A 21,243-nucleotide genomic window follows, 5' to 3' on the forward strand; every position below is an offset into this window, starting at 1 on the left:
GTTAACCACTTTACCTGCTTTTGATTTAAAAAATTTGTAACATGCAAAAGTGTAGAACATAGGACTAGGGCCACATTGAGAAAGAAAAATTTTGAAATATTGAGAAAAAGGTCGTAATACTACACGAATAAAGTTGTAATTGAGATAAAGAGTCATAATGTTACATAATGTCAATGTTAAGTCGTAATTTTTTTTTAAAGAAAAAAAATAAAAATCATATTACGAGAATAAAATCATTAAATTTTGAGGGAAAAAATCCTAATTTTACAGGAAAATATATCACTAGCAACAGGTAAGAGGACAGTCAATGACAGCTTGAGCCTGCTTCTGGCAACTGCTGTTTGTCTCAGGCGTCGTGCTGTGCCATACACATTAGTCAACAGGTAACCTTACTTAATCATCTTATCATTAAACGTTTGATAAATGCGGTTTGGTTTGTTGAGCAAACACAGGTTTACAGTTTCATTCCTCATTTTAATGTAGGGCACAGACAGCCTTTCTGATATTATCCCTCTAAAACAACACGCAGCCTAAAATTACGACTTTATTCTCATAATATTCTGACTTTTTTTTCATAAAATTTAGACTCTATTCTCATAATATTACGACCTTACTCTCGAAATCTCAGAATTTTTTACCCTCAATGTGGCCCTAATACTCTGTCGTAAGAACAACAATCAACTACAATTAAAATCAAATAACTAAGATAAACAGAAGGGTATGTCCTTGTTACGACATTACTTTTTTGCTGCTTTTTACATCGACGCCGAGGAGAGAACTGTAATCTAACACTAGTTTGACTGACTGTGCTTGCATCAAAATGCAGTTAACGTCCATTACAGTGAGCATGACACCAGCTCTGACAGAGGCAGCGGGAATTGATTAAACCACTAATGTTAGCTAGCCAGCTCGTTAACATAATATTGCGTTTTTGGATGATTGATATATGTGCAAATATATATATAAAAACATTCAAGCTCCCCCCATGGAACATTTCAAGCGCCCTTGGGGGCCCTCTGGTGGCCATCTGGTGGTCATGGCAACCCTAAGCAGCCGCTTAGTATTCTTATACGTACACTTATAGTATGCTAATACAATTTGTGGTCATTGTCATTCTTTCATCAACCTAGGTGAACATTATATTTGCGTTTGTAACATAGACTGTTGTTGAAACATGACCAGTAAGTTTCAAAGTTGTTCAGTAAATAAATTCTTTCCAGAAACCAGAGCGGCAAGAAAAAATCCTACCAGAAACCCTGAAGCCGGCCCATGATAAACAAAGGGAACAACCCCTCCACTTTTGCATGAAGTATCAGATCTGTCTCAAGAGAAACAGGTGAAGTATTCCTTTAAAAATATGTAGACTCATTAAGTACATGATGCAGAGTCCATGGGCTTGAGCAAATCCCTACCAAGCACTTCACAAGATCAGTTCCATTAAACCAAACTATCAGTGGATCTATGAGAGCCGCAGAGTGTTCACTAACCTGAGGCCTTTGACAGGGATGTTGAGGATATTCCTGTTATCATATGGAATCTCCATATGTTGGTCAGCCTCCAACATGCGCTGTGCCTCCTGTGAGGAACAGAAATGAGTGTAAGAGATAAAACCAATAAGGAACTGACTGAAAAATATTGGAGTGGGGGCAGTGTTAGGAGTAGTTGTCAGACATGTAGGACAGTGGGCCCCCTGGACTGGAGTTGAGAATCCCTGTGCTATGGCATTACTGCCTGTCGCACCTCTTCCGGTGCCCATAGGTCAGCTTCAACCCTTGGCATGGCACTTGTGTTGCCCCCACCTTCTCTGAAAAATTTGGAGACCTCTGTTCATGTCCTGTCTGCACCTCTCCAGCACACCGTCCAATCTTCTCAAGAGCTGGTCCTGTTGCCAACTGTAGTGTTCTTGGGAGAGCGCGATCTTGCAGCCTGACGAGATGTGCTGGAGGCATGCATTTGGACTGCTGCAGAGGGGGCAATATTCTTCCTGGCCAAACCACTGGTGAAGGTTCAGTGGGCAGGGGAGTGTGTTGTATGTTGCCCTGATGAGGACACTAGGTCTTGCCTGTGGGATCTTCCACAGGTCTGGCATACTGATATTTCTACCAACAACGCATTCCCAAGTTGTCAAGCCTCCCTGTTGTCCCTGTGCTACAGCCTTGATTTTATCGCACTCGTTCCCAATCCTTGTAACCTCAGACACCAACAGTTCATTCCTCTCTTTCCTGCTGGCCTTGGATCAGAACTGCAGGGCTTCTCCCCAACTGAGACCTGTCCTTCCTGTCTAGACTCTGCCGATGATCTCTTTGTACTGCAGTCTGCTAATTGACAGGTCGATTTCAGCATGGGCTTTCCACTTGCGGCCAGTGCGGACCTGGACATTTGTATTCCTCACTGCCTGGTCAGTAGACTCCTTCATCTCCAACACTAGTCTGGTCTTCTCCTGGTTGTAGCCCATGCTGATTGATTGCAGTGGCAGCTACAGAATGTTCTTTCCGAAGAGACCGGTATCAGAGAGGCATCACGGCAAGCCCAGCCACTTTCGGATGAAAGAGTTGGATTTCCCATCCAGCTTGCTTACTGTGGACAAGGGGATTTCACACAGTTTTAGCAGCCACATTATCCTCTGGTGTAGTGTGGTGTGATAGCGCCACACCCTATACTTCCCTGGAAGCTGGCTTTGGTCAGTCCTTGCTAGGCCATGAGAGAGCTGTTTCAGCACGCTTCTCCCCGTGTGCTTGTCAGAGAGCTCTGCTGTGTTTTCTCTCTTAAGGCTTTTGATGGGCTGTTCAGCCAGCAGCAGGATTTTCTCACCGCCCATGACAAAGATGACTTCTTGATGACCTCAAAGATTACCCCATGACCTCTTTCCTGAGCGAGAGACTTTGGGACTTGGCTGGTTTGATCTTCATTCTTTCCCAGGATATCATCCTCCCACCATTTGTCTTGCTCCAGTGAGTATTACCTAAAAGGTGGCCACAAAGAGAATGGAGGATATTGAGCATCCCATGGCTATTCCTACCTCCAACTACTGCCACTCGGTTGTAAACTCTTGGAGGGCGAAGCTCATCTGCAGGTCTTTGAAGTTATTTGAGACCAGGCTTCTGATGCTGTCAGGCATGTGGAAGAACTTGGTGGCGTAGCTGATGAGCTGGTGCAGAACTGATCCATACATGTTCGCAAGGTCAAGCCAAAAGACATGCAGGTCTTTCTTTTCATGCTTGGCCAGTTGGGTTTGCTCCCAAATCACCAATGAGTGCACCACAGACCCTTGGAAGCCTGGGACCCCTGCCTTCAGGCAGCTGGTGTCAAGGTGGCCATTCTCTATGATGTAATTGGTCATGCTTCATGCCAAAAAGGAGAAGATCTTCCCTCCAACATTGATCAAGATGATGCTCCTGAATTGGCTGATTTCCCCGGAGTCCTTTTCCTTGGGGATGAATCCCACCACTGCTCTTTGCCACTCCGATGGGATACATTGCTTTTTCCAGGCGGCTTGCATGAGGGTCTACAGCAGTTTCAGTACTGCGGGGCAGTTCTTATGGAGCTTGCAGGATATCCTATTGGGGCCTGGGGCTGCTGATGCGCTGGCCTTTCTCACGACCTCTCTGACTTTGCTGAGCTTGGGGAGGAGGGTGTTAAACTGGGATATGGCTGGGTCTGGGTGAGGCATGTGCCCTGGCGAACCTAAACGCTTGTTCCATGCCAGCATCAGATCAAAATGAAGGCAATTACTCCTGTGTGGTTTCTCATGAGTCATCCAAGAAGCCAATCATTAGTACAGTTAACAACGTTTATAGTAGGTGCACATAGAGACACAATGTTCTCTGTTTGGATTTTCACTCACCAAATGCTTATATCTGTGCTTTTTTTTGTTTGTTTGTTTACTATGGGATCTTATTTTATATTTCTAGGTTGTCTTTCTTTTTGTACCAAGGTAGAGACATGTGCTATTTGAAGACACATGATGTTTACATACCATTGTATCTGGAATTGCAGCCTGAGTATTGACTTATTTTATCTACAGCATTTAGGCCAACTGAGGCCATGCACAAGGTCTACTAACAACATGCTCTTTGGGAAAACTGATCCGAGAATGTTTTTTCAAGCGGGATTCTATCTGATAAAGACAATGTGTGATAGAATCAGTATAACTGCAGAGTATCATTCGAGCTACAGTATACTAAAAACAAAGATGTGATTATCAATAAACTTCCACTCTCTACTAACACTCGTACATATCTCTATGGATTTTCTTGTCCTCTTTCTTCCTTGGCCACAATTTTGCTATTGTCCCCCTTAATCTCTCTCTCCTCTTTTAGCCTCAGTGACTCCCTCCAGTCCCTCTGCAGCTTTACTACAAGGTCCCGGGGAGCTGGTGTGTATGGCGTTTGGTTACAGTCCATCTGACATCACCATCACCTGGTTACTGAACGGCGACTTTGAGCAATCTGACTTCACTGTCAGCGACCCAGCGAAAGGGTCAGATGGAAAATTCAGTGTGTTTAGTCGTCTGCGTCTTCTGCCCACCTGGAGCAGAATATACCTGCAGGATCAACCACACCACTGGCATTTTCTTTGTCAATGTCTCCAAACCAGGTACCTGTCATTCTCCAATAAAATAGGTCTGTAGCAGTGTCGTTAAAAATATAATTCCTTAAGGGTAATAAAATTGAGCACTCTAATCGTGTCATGATTGTGCCTTGTGACTGATTGTACAATTGTATCAACCTCATTCCATGTTCTAACCAGATAATAAATAATTAACTTTGGATATACTTTTTTGTTGTTGCTTGCTTGTTTGTTTGTTTATTTTTGTTTTGTTTTTCATGAAGAAATCATTGAGGAAAGCATATACTTTGATGACAATAAGGCTGATGAGATCCTAATCGATACTGCCTCCTGATTTGCTCTTCCAGCTTCTCCAAGTTCCTATTCTTTGCTTCCTCCAGAAGCTGCTTGGCACCCTTGAAGGGATTCTTGCAGAAGTTGGCTTGTTCCTTCTCATTCCTCTTCCTGCGCTTTTGGATGCGCTCAGCTCTCCACAGGCTGGCAAGACACCATAGACACCAGCCTTAGTGGGGAAATAATGTTTGGTTTTAAACTGTTTGAGGAAAGAGGACAGGAAGAAGGTGGTGAAGAACAGACTGACGGACTAGAAGAGGACATCAGGGGTAAAGGGTGTCCACACGCTGGACCCTCAAACTTATCATGGAGTTTCATGTCTTTAAAAGGGGGAGGAGGAATTGCAGCATCTTACTTCATGCTATAATGATTCATATGACAGAATGAAGCAAACAGTAAAAAGCATATTCAAACACACACACACATTATGGGTACATCCAGGTCTCTCCAATTGATTCAATCAGGAGTAAACCCTGTTTGATTCCATTCCTGTAAGATTTCAGGAGTATCATTGGCAGGCAGTGAACCAATAAATCACTCCCCTTATATTGCATTATTTGGTGTTGCACTGCCTGATGTCCAAATAAATAATTACAAATGCAACATACTGGCCTTCTGCACTCGGTTAGGCAAGCGGCTAGTACTATTTAGGTAGAAATACCCTCTTCCCCCTACTTACTCTCAATGGATCAAAGAGGTTATGCAATATCTCAAGCTAGAGAAGATAAGATATTCTCTCCAAGGGTCCATACTGAGATTCTATATGATTTGGCAGCCCTTCTTGACATTTGTAAAAATTATGGAAGCTGAGAATGTAACCCTGTAGAATAGCCCCCCCCCCCCCTTTTTTTTTTTAAATTATTACTGTGTGTCTCAGCTTTTGATATAATGTTGGAATATGACCAGCTTTATTTCATTGGTGCAGGTCTGAGGGTGGGGGATGGGTGGGCTTAGGGGATTGTTTGTACAGTTTGCATTTTGCATACAGGGGATTGTACTTTGTATACTGATTGTAGTGCTTGTACTTTGTATACAGGGGATTATTTGTACTGGTTGCACTTTGTATACTGTGAAAATCTTTAATAAAAAGGCTTTGGTTTATATATATATATATATATATATATATATATATATATGTTGTTATATATATAGATGTTGTTTTACTCGTTGTGCGCGTTGATGGTGAACATCTCTCCCAGGTAGAAAAGCTTTTCCAGGGCTTCGTAGATGAAAGTGATACGAGAGCAGCGAAGGCCTCTTCGGTGGAACGAGCGATGTAGCAGACCAGCGAGCTGGCGTCCGTGGCAACCAGCACGAGGCAGAGGAAAGCCGTCCACACTTGGACGTTCCAATACAGTCATGGATCATTGTACAAGTCATTCTGAAATCTCAAAATTACATTTTAGTACATTTTAAATGACAGCTTTCAGATAGATTGACCAAACTTCCGTTTGCAATGTCTACTATGGAAAGTGCAACTGCACGGCCTACTATACGGTAAGTTTAACACGTCGTGAAGTTACGAGATTCAGTAATAACGTTTTAGAGGGAAAGTAATGGTTTATTACGTTATTTTAATTCTTATTTATTCAAAGATTGTCTTGCAAGTGAGACTTGAAAATGTCAACAGATCTTCAAAGTTACAGTACAGAAGATAAATGAATGCATGTAACAGATTGTAAGTTTACCTCATAGTATCTAATTAGAAGTCTCCTCCTGTTTTAGCTGTGGTCCAGAGTCTAACAGATTATATAAAAGAGTTAAACATTACACAACACTGCTCTCCTAATGTATTCTCATAATCGCATTATTAAAAACTGTCAACAGAGATAAGAAAAACTGTCGATTTCTCAGTTGACCTAGAAGTGGACTTTGATTAAGAACAACTAGAGGAGGTGTAGAGAAGGAGGGCTGGCCTCTGCGGGGTTACAAAAAGACGACATGCGGACATCTCTTCTCACTGCGAACGCAAGCTGAGCGTCAATGTCAGAGATGGCCAAGCAAGCAGTGTGGTTTCTGGCAGTATTGTGCATCTTTGCCTCTTCAGGTCTGACCAGGGAAGAGGATGTAGATGCCATCTCCCAGCTGTCAGAACAGATGAGTACAATACTGAGGAAACTGCAGGCAAAAAACGAAGGTATGGTGACCTCAGACGATTTGAAATTGGAGCTGGAACGCTAGAGCTCCCAGTACGTACGTTGAGAAAAAGAGGTTTAGTCTATCTTGAGATGCTTTAACTTTATTTTAATTTCCTCTCAGAGCAAGCGTCAGAGATTCTTGCCTTGAAGGAGAGACTTAATGCCTTAGGTAAGAATGAGGGTTTTTCTTTTTTTTCGTTCATTTGTTTACCAACGTCAAATTCTAATCCTCCACGCTTATTTGATTCACTATGACTTCTTTTCAACGTCTGCAATGTTTTCGTGAAACACATTCAGGTCTGAGCTAACTGACAAAATTAACTTTTTGGGCGAGAGACTAACTCAGCAGTCATGGTTTTACTTTTGTTCTTTGTGTTCTAAAAGTTACAATTTCTTTTACAGGAAACAGTTCAGCAATGTCTGAGCCTGTTGAGACAAGCAAAGCTTATAAACTCTAAAATGTGTAACTTACTCCATTACCGCTACCAAGCTGGATCCTACCATTTAAAAAGAGAGCCTTTATGGCCTAATTGGAGCTTCCATCCTTTTATCTCTTATGCAGTCTCAGACCCCCAGGAAAGAACTTTACAGTATGTTTCCATATAGATGGGTCTGTTAGACCTTTTTTGATGTATTTTGCTCTCTGCCTGAACAGGAGACTAGATTAATAGGCTAAAAAGCAATGGAGACCAATGGAGAAAAAAGTGTGTGATCAAAACAAGCAAGAGTTTTTGTTTTAATAAATGAAAGAGTGACTTAACAAAAAAAAATTAAAGAAAGATCAAAACCATGCTCTTACATGTGTAATTAACTTTCATGCTTATTCACAGAAACACCAAGGGTAGCGTTCGCAGCATCACTGGGTACCAATGGGCTTATGAATACAAAGGCCTTCAAGACGCTTATTTACAAAGACGTATTGACCAACGTTGGCAATGCCTACAACCCCAAGACAGGTACTACTGTCCAAGTTGTGCCCCTCTCTCTCTCATTCATTCACACACACACATACACACACACATACCTGCACATGCACACAGGCACTGACTCCCTTCCCTTGGACTTATATTTCCTTTAGGCATCTTCAAGGCCCCTGTGAAAGGAGTCTACTACATCCGCTTCACAGCTAATTCCCCAACCACAGACACCATGAGTGCCGTGCTGTATAAAGGCGAGACTGTAATGCTGATCGTACATGAGCAGCCGTCCGGAGAGGGCAGCGACACTGCCTCAAACGGGGCTCCACTGCTTCTGGAGGAAGGAGACGAACTCCATATGGAACTCTGGCCTAACACCCAGATCTGGGACAACTCTAACCATCACAGCACCTTCAGTGGCTTCCTTCTCTTCCGTATGTGAGGAAAGCAAGGGTTCAACTCCACACTTTACCTCTATGTTGAGCAGTTTCAGACTTTGTTGCCTCACACTTGATCTGTTGGGATTCGGACTGGTGCATGTTACACTTAAATGTGGTCGTGTTAAAACGACTGCTTTTGTCTGACCTAAAGTTTATTCTGTGTGTGGCATTAAAATTAAAGTTTGTTTTGACAGCTGAGATTTGAGTCCTTTAATTTGGAAAGTCTGTCATCAGATAACATGTGACAATGTTAAATTCCTTCTAATTTCACACATATTCATTATTCACACACATGTTCAAGGATTTAAAACACCTGACAAAGTTTGTTAATATTTTCTTGGATATCTCCTCTTAACCGTACCAACAAGAAGTGCGCACTGGTGAGGAACTGCTCATTAACTGCTAAAAGAGGAGAGTATGTCTGCATCATGACCAGTGGAGGGTGGTCAGTCACCACAAAATTTGACAAGAAACCTCACTTTCTAAAAACAACTGTTAAAAAAGCTGGTCATGACCAAACACACCTTTTTGCTGTTTCTTAAATAAATTTTCATGGTCAGTTCAGGTTTTTGGGTTCAACCTCTCAGTCTCTTGCACTGTTTAAAGATGGAAGAGAAAAACTGTATTGAAATTGTTGGCATGTGCCGAGGTCTTACCAGCAAAATTTGAATAGAATCTTCTCAACGACCAGGACAGGACCGGTACTTCAAGATAGTGAGTGGCTGACCAGCAAACAAAGAGTATGCCACACCAGTGAGGGAGGCTCCGAAAAGAGATTCTATGGCACTCTGTGATTCCCAGGGAATAAAAGGTGAGGAGAGAAAAAAAACTCAGTATAACGGAAAATGGGTTCACACTAAAGGAGAACTGGAACCTATGGTGATGGAACAATAGAAATGGGAGGGGGGGCTAAAGGGGCAGAGGCATTCCTAATTACATCCTGGACACTGAGTCTGAATAGCTAGCGAAACATCCAAATTGTCCGTCAGAAGTCAAAGACACTTCAGTCCCAGTCTGTGCGCAGAGTTAAGCTAACAGACTAAACTCACAATGTTGTTCTTGGTGGCCTCTCCCAGCAGGCCTCCAAAGGTGATGACAGGAGACATGCAGGCACAGTAGAGAAAGAGAATGGAGGCCAGGCACTGTAGGCTCAGTGCATCACCCAAAAAACCCTGTTGCTCTCCTCCTCAGGCAACAGCTGCACTTCCTTTATACGTGCAGCAATGGAAAGAAAAAACAGTAGGATGTACAACTCATCTTAGAGCTGGTAAACTGAGATAAGGTAGAGCAAATGTATAACTTAAAATTTTGTCGTTAAAACTCGAAATGTGCTTTAAGAATAATAATAGCAGTAATATGAAAATATGAAAGACATTTGCTCTGCCTGCTTTAGGGGAATTGCAGCTTCACAAAAGACCTTTGACAGCACCGAAGACAGCAGTATGAGTGAACCACAACCTCACAGCCAAAAATCAAGAAAAAGGATGAGGAGTTTTATGATGTAATCCAGTGATTCTCAACTTCAGTCCTGGGGGCCCACTGTCCTGTATGAGAAGTTTAAACTCCACGATGGACTTTTACCATTTTGTCTACAATGGCAATGAAAGGGGTGGCCAACCTGTAAAGTCAATGGGCCATCATGGGAGAATTCAGTAACCTTCCACAGGAGGAGCTCCTGGAATGGATCAAGGACCAAACTAAACCCAGTAAGATAGAACAGCATCCTCCAGCAATCACTGCAGGGGTTATGTATCGCAAAAACTTTGACGTTTACCATTTTAAAATCATTTGTCTTAATGTAGGACTTGACTTGATAAACCAATGGCCTTCCTCCTTCTTGTTATATAAGCAAGTTGTATAGAATCCACCCTCACAACTAACACATCCTATTTGTCAATATTTGTGTTCTCACTGAGAGAACTCAACTCAGCGTGACATGTTCTACATGTTCTGTCTACATACAATGTGAGGAGGGCCTTCAGTGCACATGGAATCAGTTTTTAAGTAAAGTGCATTTGAATTTGAGTACTAACACTTCTTTATAATGCACCGAGTCACTCAACAGCATGATACACAAATAACTGCATCAAAGATGGGAGTTAACACAGTTTCAGAATACAGACAAATGTCTTATTTGCAGACTTAGTTTTAATGTATTAGGACAATCATAAATCCCAGTTTTACCTCTGTTTTGTCAAAAGGCTTACTTGACTACAGAACATCCTGTACTGAATTATAGTGCACAACTGTTATAAAGTACAAAGCATCACAATTACAAAAAGTAATTACTTTAATGGGTCAAACTTTTACTAGTAGTACATTGTATGAAGGTGGCCACTACTGCTTGCACTACTACTAATATTGCATCTTCTCTGCTGTGTCTTCATGTTCACTGATAATCAGCACTAATTTTATTAACAACAGTGTTTATTTGAACAGAACAGGATACTTCTGTGATAAGAGTAACAGGGAAAGAGAAAATTCTCTAAAACACACCAAAAATGTATGTGTCTGACAGCAAAAAAACACAGATGACATCTGCAGTGTAATCACCTTTATTGCTTTTATTTAAACAATTAAATTTATATTACAAAAAATAGCTTTTGTCTGACTTGTCCTGTTCTAACCTAGTGTGAATAATATTTGAATATTGAACAGTTCCAGAACAATCATCCGAGAAACAGATTTAAAAAAAAATGATTAGGCCAGTCCATAGATAGTATTGAACCAAACAGTGGTACAGTGAAGGACTGACTTTGGCCTTGTTGATATATTGGTGTAAAGGTCACGGGTCCTACATAATGATTATGCAGACTGACCAATTGAGAAAGCAGTGATATTTGTTCTGTTTGTGCTACTGCAATCCCCTAAGGGTTGACACTAGAGCACAGCACGTGACACACAACACGGAGAGCTCACTTAACAACAGCCCCCCCCCCTCTCCCCCCCCCCTCCCCGTTTCAAGGTAACGTGAAGCACAGAAGATTACGATGATGCATGGATCCATTTTCAAATCTGGAGAATACACACAGTGTGGTTCTGACATTATGTAAATATACTTCACAGGGCCAGTTTCAGGGAACACGTGACACTGCTTTAACACAGGTAAAAATTTTGAGTGTTATATGTTTTGCAAATATTTTGTAAGAGAAACAAAATGAGAAACGTTTGGCAAAAACAAAAGTCGGGTCAGAAGTCGGGTCATTTAATAAAACAAAATGTGGGGCGTTAAAGTAGAAGCAAAACTTCAGTTGTGATTTCTGTTCAAGAAAAATATAAATATTAGGGAAATAATTCATAACATTATCATTAAAATACAGTATTACAGAAATAAAAGGGGAAAAGCTAACTCACATTTTTGACCAGTGTAAAAGTGAAGACAAACTTTGAGGTTTTAAGAAAGAAAGCCTAATCATCTCTTACAGCAATTATGAAGACAGAGAGAGAGAAAGAAAGAGAGGGGCTCTGACAGAACCCAGAAATTCCTGAGACTGCTCTACAACACACACACACAAAAAAAGAAAAGAAATAAGTTATATGTTGTCTGTCCCACTCTCATGATAGCAAGTGTACCTAAAGTGCACAGTAATGAACAGAACAGGGAGGGAACCTTAATTACGGTCAAACACCACCTGTCCTGTTGCCTCGCGGCTTCCGTGAACTTGACCGCTAACTTGACTGTTAAAAAATAAATTAATAGATTTACAAACCGATACAATAACAATGCAAATGACAATTATATAAAAAGGCATCTCAAGTGACACAATATTATCACACTGGATGTAAACTGTTTCACTTAGTAAAGGTTTCTAAACGTTTTTTTCCATAGTAACAAACACTGCTTACGTCCATGCCAGTTATAAACCATCTACAACACAGAACAGCTTTAAGGTGACACTGAAAAGCACAAAGATGATGTATCTAACAATTAACTGATGATATTTTCCATCACTACAATCTTCTGTGAGAAACTCCTTATGGTCTTATAATTTGTAACTTCAGCAGTGTATGGTATGAAAGTACTGTGTTGTATTGCATTCTGACTTTGGTGCATCTTGATCTGTTTGCTATACTTGCCTCAGGTTAGTTGTGTAGAATTCCTTTCTCTATTGATTAAACCTCTTAACCTCTAAGTAACTGAGCATGTGTAATTTCAGTAACGTTTTGTAAATAATATGAAATACCCGCTAAATGGTATTAAATATTAACTGAGCTGTAACATCGAGCAAAATGAAGGAATTGTGTGTAATAACCCAACTTTTTGCACACACATCAGAATCAAACGTTTCACGTGATTCAGGCAGCCACACGGCTAACTCTTACTCGAACTGTGATATCGTGGAAAATGGAAAGTAAAACTAACAAATACAACATATTCAGGGAACTACCAAATATGTACGTATATCGTTACTGTTATGTACGTAAGCTCCTAAGCTCTAGAGTTAATAATACATGAATTTCAGGTTTTGAGGGTCCAGGTACCTCTGAGAAGCGTATGCTTTGATTAATAACTGTACTTTCAAAAGACTTTTGATCTTTTGCAAACATTCCTTGGATCAGTTTCTGTAAAAAACCTTTTTATGAAACCAGTCGAGAAACTTTATGAAATGAATGAATCTTAGATTCAAATAAAAAAAATTTTTTAAATGAAAACCAAACGGTAAAAAAAGGCAATTTGTTTACATCCTAACAAAATAAAAATTCAAGCACATGTATACAGTGCCCATCACTCATCTGTCCCTGCAGTATGTCCCTTGGGCTTTGGCATGACTCTGGCAGGGCAGCTGGACACAGAGAGAGAGAGAGAGAGCGACCTCAGCTGGATGGGAGGACTTTAAAAGGGCCAGTTTGTGCAAGGTAACTATACGAGCGCCCCCGAATGAAGTCCCTCTTTTCACAAGGACGTCTCGGCATCCAAAAGCTTCTCTCCTTGTTCATCTTCTACGCTAATCTTAATGCACGTCGGTGTCTCCTCGCTGTAAAGAAATCAGAGGACAAAAACACTTCCTCCATGAATCATTTGGCCAAACTAACAAACAATGTCAGCGATGGAATGACACTGGGTGAAGTTTCAATTCAGTTTTGGGCTCAGTACTGGAAATGAACTGAAATCCAATTGATAAACTATCAACAGATTTACCCATTAATTATTGACATGAATTAACTGAACTGAAACTGAACAACAAAAACAAGAAGAATTCAGACACTTTCCCAAATACACACACAGATGAATATTCAGATTCTTTTTTTTAAATAACTCCAAGCAGGTCTAAGCAATACAACTTAACAGCTATGTGAACACTTGCTCCTGTGTGTATATGGGAGCAATGAGGCTAAAAGTGTTATAGTATTAGGGTGAATGTTAACAGGCATCCATGCAAAATGAATCAGAGCGGAGCATCCAAGCCCAAGAGAAAGCAGTTTGAGTGATAGCTACCTTGTGTTATGTCTCAGTGCTCGGGCACTGTCAGAGTTCATGGCCACAGCTTTCCACACAGCAGTTTTGGCCATTTCATCAGAAATATTTACCACAGAGGGATCAGAACTGCAAAGAAGACACAGCACATTCAGCTGGTGAATGCACACACACACACACACACACACACACACACACACTGCCCACTAACACAGATCTAAACCAATGTGCTTGATGGTCATAAAGCATCTGTACCACCTTGGACCTCAGATTTATTGCAGACACACCTTTCCAGTGCAGAGCCTGAACAGAGGCACTGGCTACTGAAGCCTCCGCAGTGATTCTGCTGGTAATGTTTTGCTGTGGCAGCCCGGCATAGAAATAAATACATCAGTAAAAATTATATAAATATCTTTAAAATAATAAAATTGTAAAAAAAAAAAAAAAAAAAAAAGGTAAGATAAATGCATTTTAAAGCAATGCTGCCATGCTATACTGCTTTGTCATTGAAGCCCTCTATAGAAACAACACTCAGTACTGAAGTGGCACTCACTGCTGCGCTTGATGCACCATGGCCATCACGTGTCTGAAGAGCACAGTCCAAAGACTTCAGCCAATCTCACTAGATATATATAGTTTGTTTTAGCATCCGCATGAAAACAAAATACTAATGTTTTGTTACTATACGTTTTCATAAGCATTTAATCTGTATTTGGTTATAATCTGGTTAAACTAGAATGTCTGCTTAGAAGAGAAATATCAATTTTTAGCAAGACATTCACGTCCCAACGAAACAATCCCAGAGAAAACACTTCAAGTAGCTTGTCACTGAAGGTGGCACATCCAAGATGACCGGTGCTTTATGAACTCTCCAGTGGATTTGATAGGCAAAGCCAGTAAAAATGCTGTGTGTGCTGGCATCAGGAGACTTAGTGCATCCTGTTTTTAACTGTTAGTAATACCTACCATTACAACTCACAAAGCGACACTTCCAATTAATCAGTTAGCCTATCGGCGGATTAATTTGAGCCTTATTGAATGTGTTTTTCAAGGAAATTAAAAGCGTTTTTCACAGAAATTATATTGCTTTTTAAGCTGAATTGACTTTCAGTTGTATTCTTCTGAAATTCAGCCAAAACCAATCTTTGCTGCTCTTTTAGACGTGGCTGTGGTTATTATTTGAGGTTCAGCGTGGCCTTCCTCAGCTCTGTAGTAAACCAATGCTCGTTTTCATTGGCAGTGTTATTATGGGGAAGAATTTTTGGGTCGTCCAACCATGCTCTCACACTATGAAGATGATAACAGTCATGTTAGACAGATTCTCACCACGTTAATCAAATGTCAGAATTGATTAACTGCTAAAACGGCAAAAAAAGAAAGTACACATAGTGTCAGATACAAGCAGGCCCGTGATAAACAAAGGGACCAACCCCTCCACTTTCGTCCTCCCCGCATGAAGTATCAGAGGCTATGCTGTCAGATCTGTCTCAAGAGAAACAGGTGGAGTATTCCTTTAAAAATATGTAGACTCATTAAGTACAAGATGAAGAGACCATGGGCTTGAACAAACCCCTGCCAAACAAGGCACAAGATCAGTTCCATTTAACCAAACTATCAGTGGATCTATGAGAGCCGCAGAGTGTTCACTAACCTGAGGCCTTTGACAGGGATGTTGAGGATATTCCTGTTATCATATGGAATCTCCATATGTTGGTCAGCCTCCAACATGCGCTGTGCCTCCTGTGAGGAACAGAAATGAGTGTAAGAGATAAAACCAGTAAGGAACTGACTGAAATACACTGGGGTGGGGACAGTGGTCTTTCTCGGCTCTGTAGTAAACCAATGCTCGTTTTCATTGGCAGTGTTATTATGGGGAAGAGTTTGTGGGTGTAATTGGTGTAGAGGTGTAATTGAGGAAGTGGGGGTAGCACATGCGTTTTTTTTTGTGTCTGAGGCTCATGTTTGGCATAATAGTGCTGGTACTGACTAGGGCTGGGTATCGCTTAAAAACCTTTGACACCGGTACCAGTACCGATACCTTGACTTCGATACTGGTTCCCGAATGATACTTCTTTCGATACCAATTTTATAAAATCCATTTTAACAAAAAGAAAACTACACATTACGGTATCTGTGTAAATCTGTAGTTTTACTTTTAAGCCCCTTGGCATTTTTACACACTCAAAGCAGTTTTACAACATAAAAAATAAACCCACTTAGCAGACTACCAGACGACTGCTGTACTTCCTGTACCACTGCTGCCCCAAAAAACATTAGGCTGTGTTCAAACAAAACATCTTTTTTTAAGCTGTCAGCATCTGTTTTACATAATAATCCTTCGGAGTAGACCGTGCGTTCAAAAACGTCCAGAGTGTTTTTTTAACACCACCGCCGGCGTTTTTTTCTGCAGCTCAGGGTGATTTTTTCAGTTGAAAAAGTTCTCAGAAAAAGCACCCTTCGTTAAGCGCTTTTTAACAACTGAAAAATCACACACGTAGTGATAACTGTCGTTTCCAATAACAACCACCAAAAATGGAGAAAGTAGCGATTGAGAAGTTAATTGTGCTAGTTTCTGAGCACAGTGAACTGTATGACATGACAGTTAAACGGTATCATAACATTAATCATAAAAAGGCCGTCTGGAGTCAAATTGGACGGATTCTAGATGTTTTTGGTAAGTGTTTGTGTTTACTGCTTGTCGTTAGCTGTTGTTGTTACGGCAACAAAAGACGCTCTCAGCTGCTTTTTGGAACAAATTCTGCCAGCGTTTTTTCTACCTTAAAAAATCGCCAGCGTTTTTCATCAAAAAAGAGGCTACGTGTGAACACACCCTTACAGGCATTTTTACACCTACTATGCTATGCACACTATTGTCCAGTGTCTCAAAATACAACATACAAACACGAGCCCCTTCTCTGGGCTTAATGTAGTGGTTCTCCTGCATGCCTCTACGACATGCTCGTGTAATATCACGTAGACAGCCAATCACCAGCATTATTAGAGCTTGGTACAAGCATCCTGCATGCTTATTAGCTCACTGACGCCGATGAGATTAGGTATTGACATTTGGTACCGAACGACGAGGCACTTTTTTCGATATTCGATAGTATCTAAGCAATTCGGTCGGTGCCATAAAAGTATCGAAGTTCAGTACCCAGCCCTAGTGCTGACCCTGAAAATATGCTTCGACTCACACTTCTATTTACCTCTTTTTCTTTCTTTTTCTTGTCATCCTCCTTCTTCTTCTTACTTTCTGGCATTAAATCATCTAGCCAGCTGAGTTCTCTCTTGGTGAAGCAGAAGTCCAAAAGCTTTCGCACAAACACCAAAGCAAGAACCTATGAAGAAGTAACAGCTAGTCTTTAAGAAAGACTTGAATGCACCCAGAAGCTGGAATTTTTGATTCTTATAACTCCAGAGAAACTGCCAGATCATGTCTGGATGGTAAAAGAAAACTGTATAGTTGAGGTTGTGTGTTATGAAGGGAGCTGGCTAAAATGATCACCATCATGGGGAAGACCACAGCAGCTGCAGAAGCTTTGATGACCCACAGTAAGACCAAGCATGTAAGTTGGACAATGGTGAAGACGTGAACCTTCCACAGAGGAACGTAACGAAGGTAGATCAGGTCTGGCTGGTGCTTAGCAGGCATGCCAAACAGCTTGATGCGGTCAAAGAACTACAACAGAATACATAATCTAGTTATACTATAGAATTAAAATGAATGCTAATTTATTATGAGGTGACAATGTTGACTTTACAGGTAAACTTATGGTAACTGGTAAGTAGTTGCTACCAAAAACACATAAATTTACATTTTAACACCACCAAATTGAGGCCTGGAGAAAGCCCCTGCAATAATGGAAAGTCAACCACAGTAGTGGCAGAGACACATTTATATTTAAAGGAGTGATTTAGTTTTAATCTCACAAAATGTTCTATCTAACCCCTACAGCTGTTTGTAGTCAATACAAAGGCTGAGAGGATAATCCCTAAAATACTGTCGTGGTTGTTTTGTTAATTGGAACAGAAGTAAACAATGATTGTTTCATAACTGGCAGAAGAGCCTTACCAATGTACACAATACGTATTGATAGTTTTAGCCAGGTAAAATTGGCATCAAAATTATTTTGAAGTTACTGGTTGCGAAATTGTCCTTTTACATGGATCAAATGCCAATTTTTCCCACTCTGTTCTGGAATTCTCCTTGAATGCAATTTTAGCAAGAAAAGTTCAAACTCTGATTTCTGCATAGCAGCTATGTTGACTGATTAAATAAATCTGATGTTTGTTACACTTTCACTTCTGAACATTTGCCTACATTTGCAGTTGCTTGCTGATTTTAACTGGATGGCAAATACTTGCTACCCCATCATAAATGTTCATTTAAATTCCTAGGAACTGATCCACAACCAAATAATCTTTAGTAGACTGATCTGCATGCCCTTTCAAACTCATTGAGCAACTAGGCAAACTTTTAACACAGACAATCCTGAGTCTGTGACAACAACACATATTATTAAAACAAAAACCACAGATTTTTCATGAAAACATCCCTGTATGGCAAAAAAAAAAACATACTCACCTGTATGCCTTTGAGTGAGGACACACCCATATAGAGGAATACTCCATACAGTACTGGCATGGGGATAAACTAAAGGAACAGTTAAAAATGAGTGTTAAACCTCCACATCACTGTCACTGTGTTTCAACTAAGACTCTTGTGTGCTGTTAAAATGAGGTAACTGATGAGGGATTTTTAAAGGACTCTGACCTTGAGCACAGAGGTCATAAAGACTGAGAGACCCATGAGGATGAAGATCATGAAGCCAGTGACTCTCTGCTCTCGGATCCCTAAGAATTTGGGCTGCTCCCCGGGGGCGGAGCACTCAGACTCCACCTTCAGGCTGTTGACGTGGGAGATGGAGAGCACGGTGGCGGCTACAAACCAGGGCAGTCCCATTATTGAACATACTCCTAACATAACCGCCACCACCATTAAGTCCAGGTGATACCCACAGCCTTTCTGTGAAAAAGTGTCGCAAATGTGAGAGGGCCAAAAATGCAATGCGACAGAAAAGAGAATGAAAGCTTGAGTAATCAAAAAGTTACAAAGGACAGAACAACTCAAGAAACACTGAAAAAATATAGGAAGAGATGAATCACAGAAAAGAAGTCAGTGTAAAGAGAGACTTTGAGAGTCATTTCATCAGAGCCTCTTGCTCTCTAACCTTGAGTTTGTGTTCTTTGCGGTTGATGATGACAGCAGTGATCTGCTGGTCCATGAAGATGAGAATGGTGCAGAGGAGAGCTGGAATAGCTGCTGCCAGCAGGGTCCAGGTCGGGTTATTGCCCAGCGGGGAGATCAGCCAACCGCGGTTCTTAGAAGTGGGCTTTGGAACATGATAATACAAAGCTACATGAATTTTTTGCCCAAGAAATGGTAAAAATACAAAGATCCAATATCATTATTATTTATGAGAATATGTGAATGAACATTCCTCTATTGAGACAGTACTGTAAATCTAAACTGTAAAGTGATGTTGGGCAAGATCCACTGTAATGTCACTGTTATACAAATACATTTTCATGTTTGAGACAAGCTCTCCAATTCCTTACAAGCCCAAACAGGCTTATAGCAAATTATGCTCATGTAGTAGGTGCAACAGAAAACAAGCAAAGACCAGACTTAGTAGAAGTCTGTGAAACCCAGGTGAAATCCAACTTGAATGAAGACACATACCTGCTTTACTTAATTAAGTTACTCTTTTACTGTTTTACAATATTTAAAAAAATTACAAATGAGAAACACATTTATACCTCAAAGGTGTCAGGGACGTTGAGTTTAGGAGAGGCAATGCCAACCAGATAATCCACCAGGACCATAATCATTATGGTCAGAAAGACGGCAAAGTCACTGATAGTGGAGCGCACCTAGAAAACAGAGGAGAAAGGCTTCACTGATGTCCTTATGGATCTGCGTTAGGACATGTGCTGTGTAATAGACACTAGCCTGCTTACCTTAGTGGGGAAATACCGTTTGGTTTTAAACTGTTTGAGGAAAGAGGACAGGAAGAAGGTGGTGAAGAACAGGATGACGGACCAGAAGAGGACGTCAGGGATATAGGGTCTGTTGTCTACACATGCTGGGCCCTCCAACTTGCCATCAAGTTTCAGACACATCTTTAAAGGGGGCAAGGGAAGAATGGTAGCATCTTACTTCATGCTATGATTCATATGACAGAATAAAGCAAACAGCTGTAAAAAACATATTCAAATACACACATAGACATACACACACACACACACACACACACACCCCTATATACTTACAGGCACATCCAGGTCTCTCCAATTGATTGAATCAGGTGTAAACCCCGTTTGATTCCATTTCTGTAAGATTTCAGCGGTAGCATTGGCAGGCGGTGAGCACTGACACCTGAAAGAACAGTGTGGGAGGAATCAATAAAAAAAGAAAATCCAGTAAGACCATTTTCTCTCACGTACAAAAAAATCACATTCAACATTTTCAAATGAATTTTTGAAATGCAAAACGCTGATGTGTCCAGCCTGTGTGGCACTGAGTGGAGCTGGACACAGGGTCCATTTACTCACGTGTAGAAAGTGAGGTTGTCTAAGTCATTGTGCATGTTAATGGGGAATATCTCTCCCAGGTGGAAAAGCTTTTCCAGGGCTTCGTAGATGAAAATGATACATATGAGAGCAGCGAAGGCCTCTTCGGTGAAACGGGTGATGTAGCAGACCAGCGAGCTGGCGTCCGTGGCAACCAGCACGAGGCAGAGAAAAGCTGTCCACAGTCCGATGCTTGTGCGCAGGGGAAGGTAAGACAAGTCGTAGTCGCTGGAGAGGAGAGAGAGATTTGAGCTCTCCAGGAATACAGTCATGGATCATTGTATGAGTCATTCTGAAATCTCAAAAGTACCTATTATTTTAAATGAGAGATAGATTGACCAAACTTCCATTTGCAATGTCTACTATGCAAAGTGCAACTGGACTGCCTACTGTACAGTAAGTTTACTACGTCTTGAACTTATGACAATCAATAAATAACATTTTTTAGAAGGAAACTGTTGATTTATGTCTTTATCTTAATTCTTATTTATTCAAAGATTGTCTTGCAAGTGAGACATTCACTTCAAAATGTCAACAGATCCTCAAAGTTATAGTACAGAAGATAATTGGATGCATGCAACAGATTGTAGGTTTACTTCATAGAATCTCCTTAGAAGTAAGTCTCCTGTTTTAGCTGTGGTCTAACTGATTATATAAAAGTTTTAAACATTACAGAGCACTACTCTATTAATGCATTCCCCTGATCGTGTTTATTTTGAAACTGTATCAACAGAGATAAGAAAAACTGTCGATTTCTCAGTTGACCTAGAGGTGGACTTTGATTAAGAACAACTAGA

General features: G+C 40.8%; 2 protein-coding genes across 3 annotated transcripts in view; one reads left to right on the forward strand and one right to left on the reverse strand.

The window, feature by feature from the left end:
• The first annotated feature begins 6,826 nt into the window (after positions 1 to 6,826).
• LOC115818155 (complement C1q-like protein 2) lies at positions 6,827 to 8,597 on the forward strand. The gene is made up of 4 exons (XM_030781450.1): positions 6,827 to 7,039; positions 7,162 to 7,209; positions 7,871 to 7,996; positions 8,119 to 8,597. The coding sequence occupies exons 1-4, from the start codon at positions 6,886 to 6,888 to the stop codon at positions 8,397 to 8,399; spliced, it is 609 nt and encodes a 202-aa protein (XP_030637310.1). The 5' UTR covers positions 6,827 to 6,885; the 3' UTR covers positions 8,400 to 8,597.
• A 4,359-nt stretch (positions 8,598 to 12,956) lies between these two features.
• The window catches only part of LOC115818153 (sodium bicarbonate cotransporter 3), a 39,741-nt gene continuing 31,454 nt past the window's right edge, over positions 12,957 to 21,243 (reverse strand). For both annotated transcript variants that reach the window (XM_030781447.1, XM_030781446.1), the window contains 12 exons: positions 20,429 to 20,674; positions 20,147 to 20,252; positions 19,835 to 19,996; positions 19,634 to 19,747; positions 19,045 to 19,206; positions 18,588 to 18,839; positions 18,399 to 18,467; positions 17,319 to 17,492; positions 17,020 to 17,151; positions 15,465 to 15,553; positions 13,835 to 13,942; positions 12,957 to 13,373 (listed from right to left, as the gene is read on the reverse strand). In XM_030781447.1, coding sequence (XP_030637307.1) covers positions 13,292 to 13,373; positions 13,835 to 13,942; positions 15,465 to 15,553; positions 17,020 to 17,151; positions 17,319 to 17,492; positions 18,399 to 18,467; positions 18,588 to 18,839; positions 19,045 to 19,206; positions 19,634 to 19,747; positions 19,835 to 19,996; positions 20,147 to 20,252; positions 20,429 to 20,674 — 1,696 coding nt within the window. In that variant the 3' untranslated portion in view covers positions 12,957 to 13,291. The remainder of the gene's footprint in view (positions 13,374 to 13,834; positions 13,943 to 15,464; positions 15,554 to 17,019; positions 17,152 to 17,318; positions 17,493 to 18,398; positions 18,468 to 18,587; positions 18,840 to 19,044; positions 19,207 to 19,633; positions 19,748 to 19,834; positions 19,997 to 20,146; positions 20,253 to 20,428; positions 20,675 to 21,243) is intronic.

Source organism: Chanos chanos, chromosome 8, assembly GCF_902362185.1.
Source record: "Chanos chanos chromosome 8, fChaCha1.1, whole genome shotgun sequence".
In the NCBI taxonomy this organism is placed as follows: domain Eukaryota; kingdom Metazoa; phylum Chordata; class Actinopteri; order Gonorynchiformes; family Chanidae; genus Chanos; species Chanos chanos.

Bases quoted from the DNA above. Each gene is read 5' to 3' on its own strand.
- LOC115818155 (XM_030781450.1), top strand. From the start codon at position 6,886: ATGTCAGAGATGGCCAAGCAAGCAGTGTGGTTTCTGGCAGTATTGTGC. The intron at 7,040-7,161 runs GTATGGTGACCT...ATTTCCTCTCAG, and splicing joins ACTGCAGGCAAAAAACGAAG to AGCAAGCGTCAGAGATTCTT. The intron at 7,210-7,870 runs GTAAGAATGAGG...GCTTATTCACAG, and splicing joins GGAGAGACTTAATGCCTTAG to AAACACCAAGGGTAGCGTTC.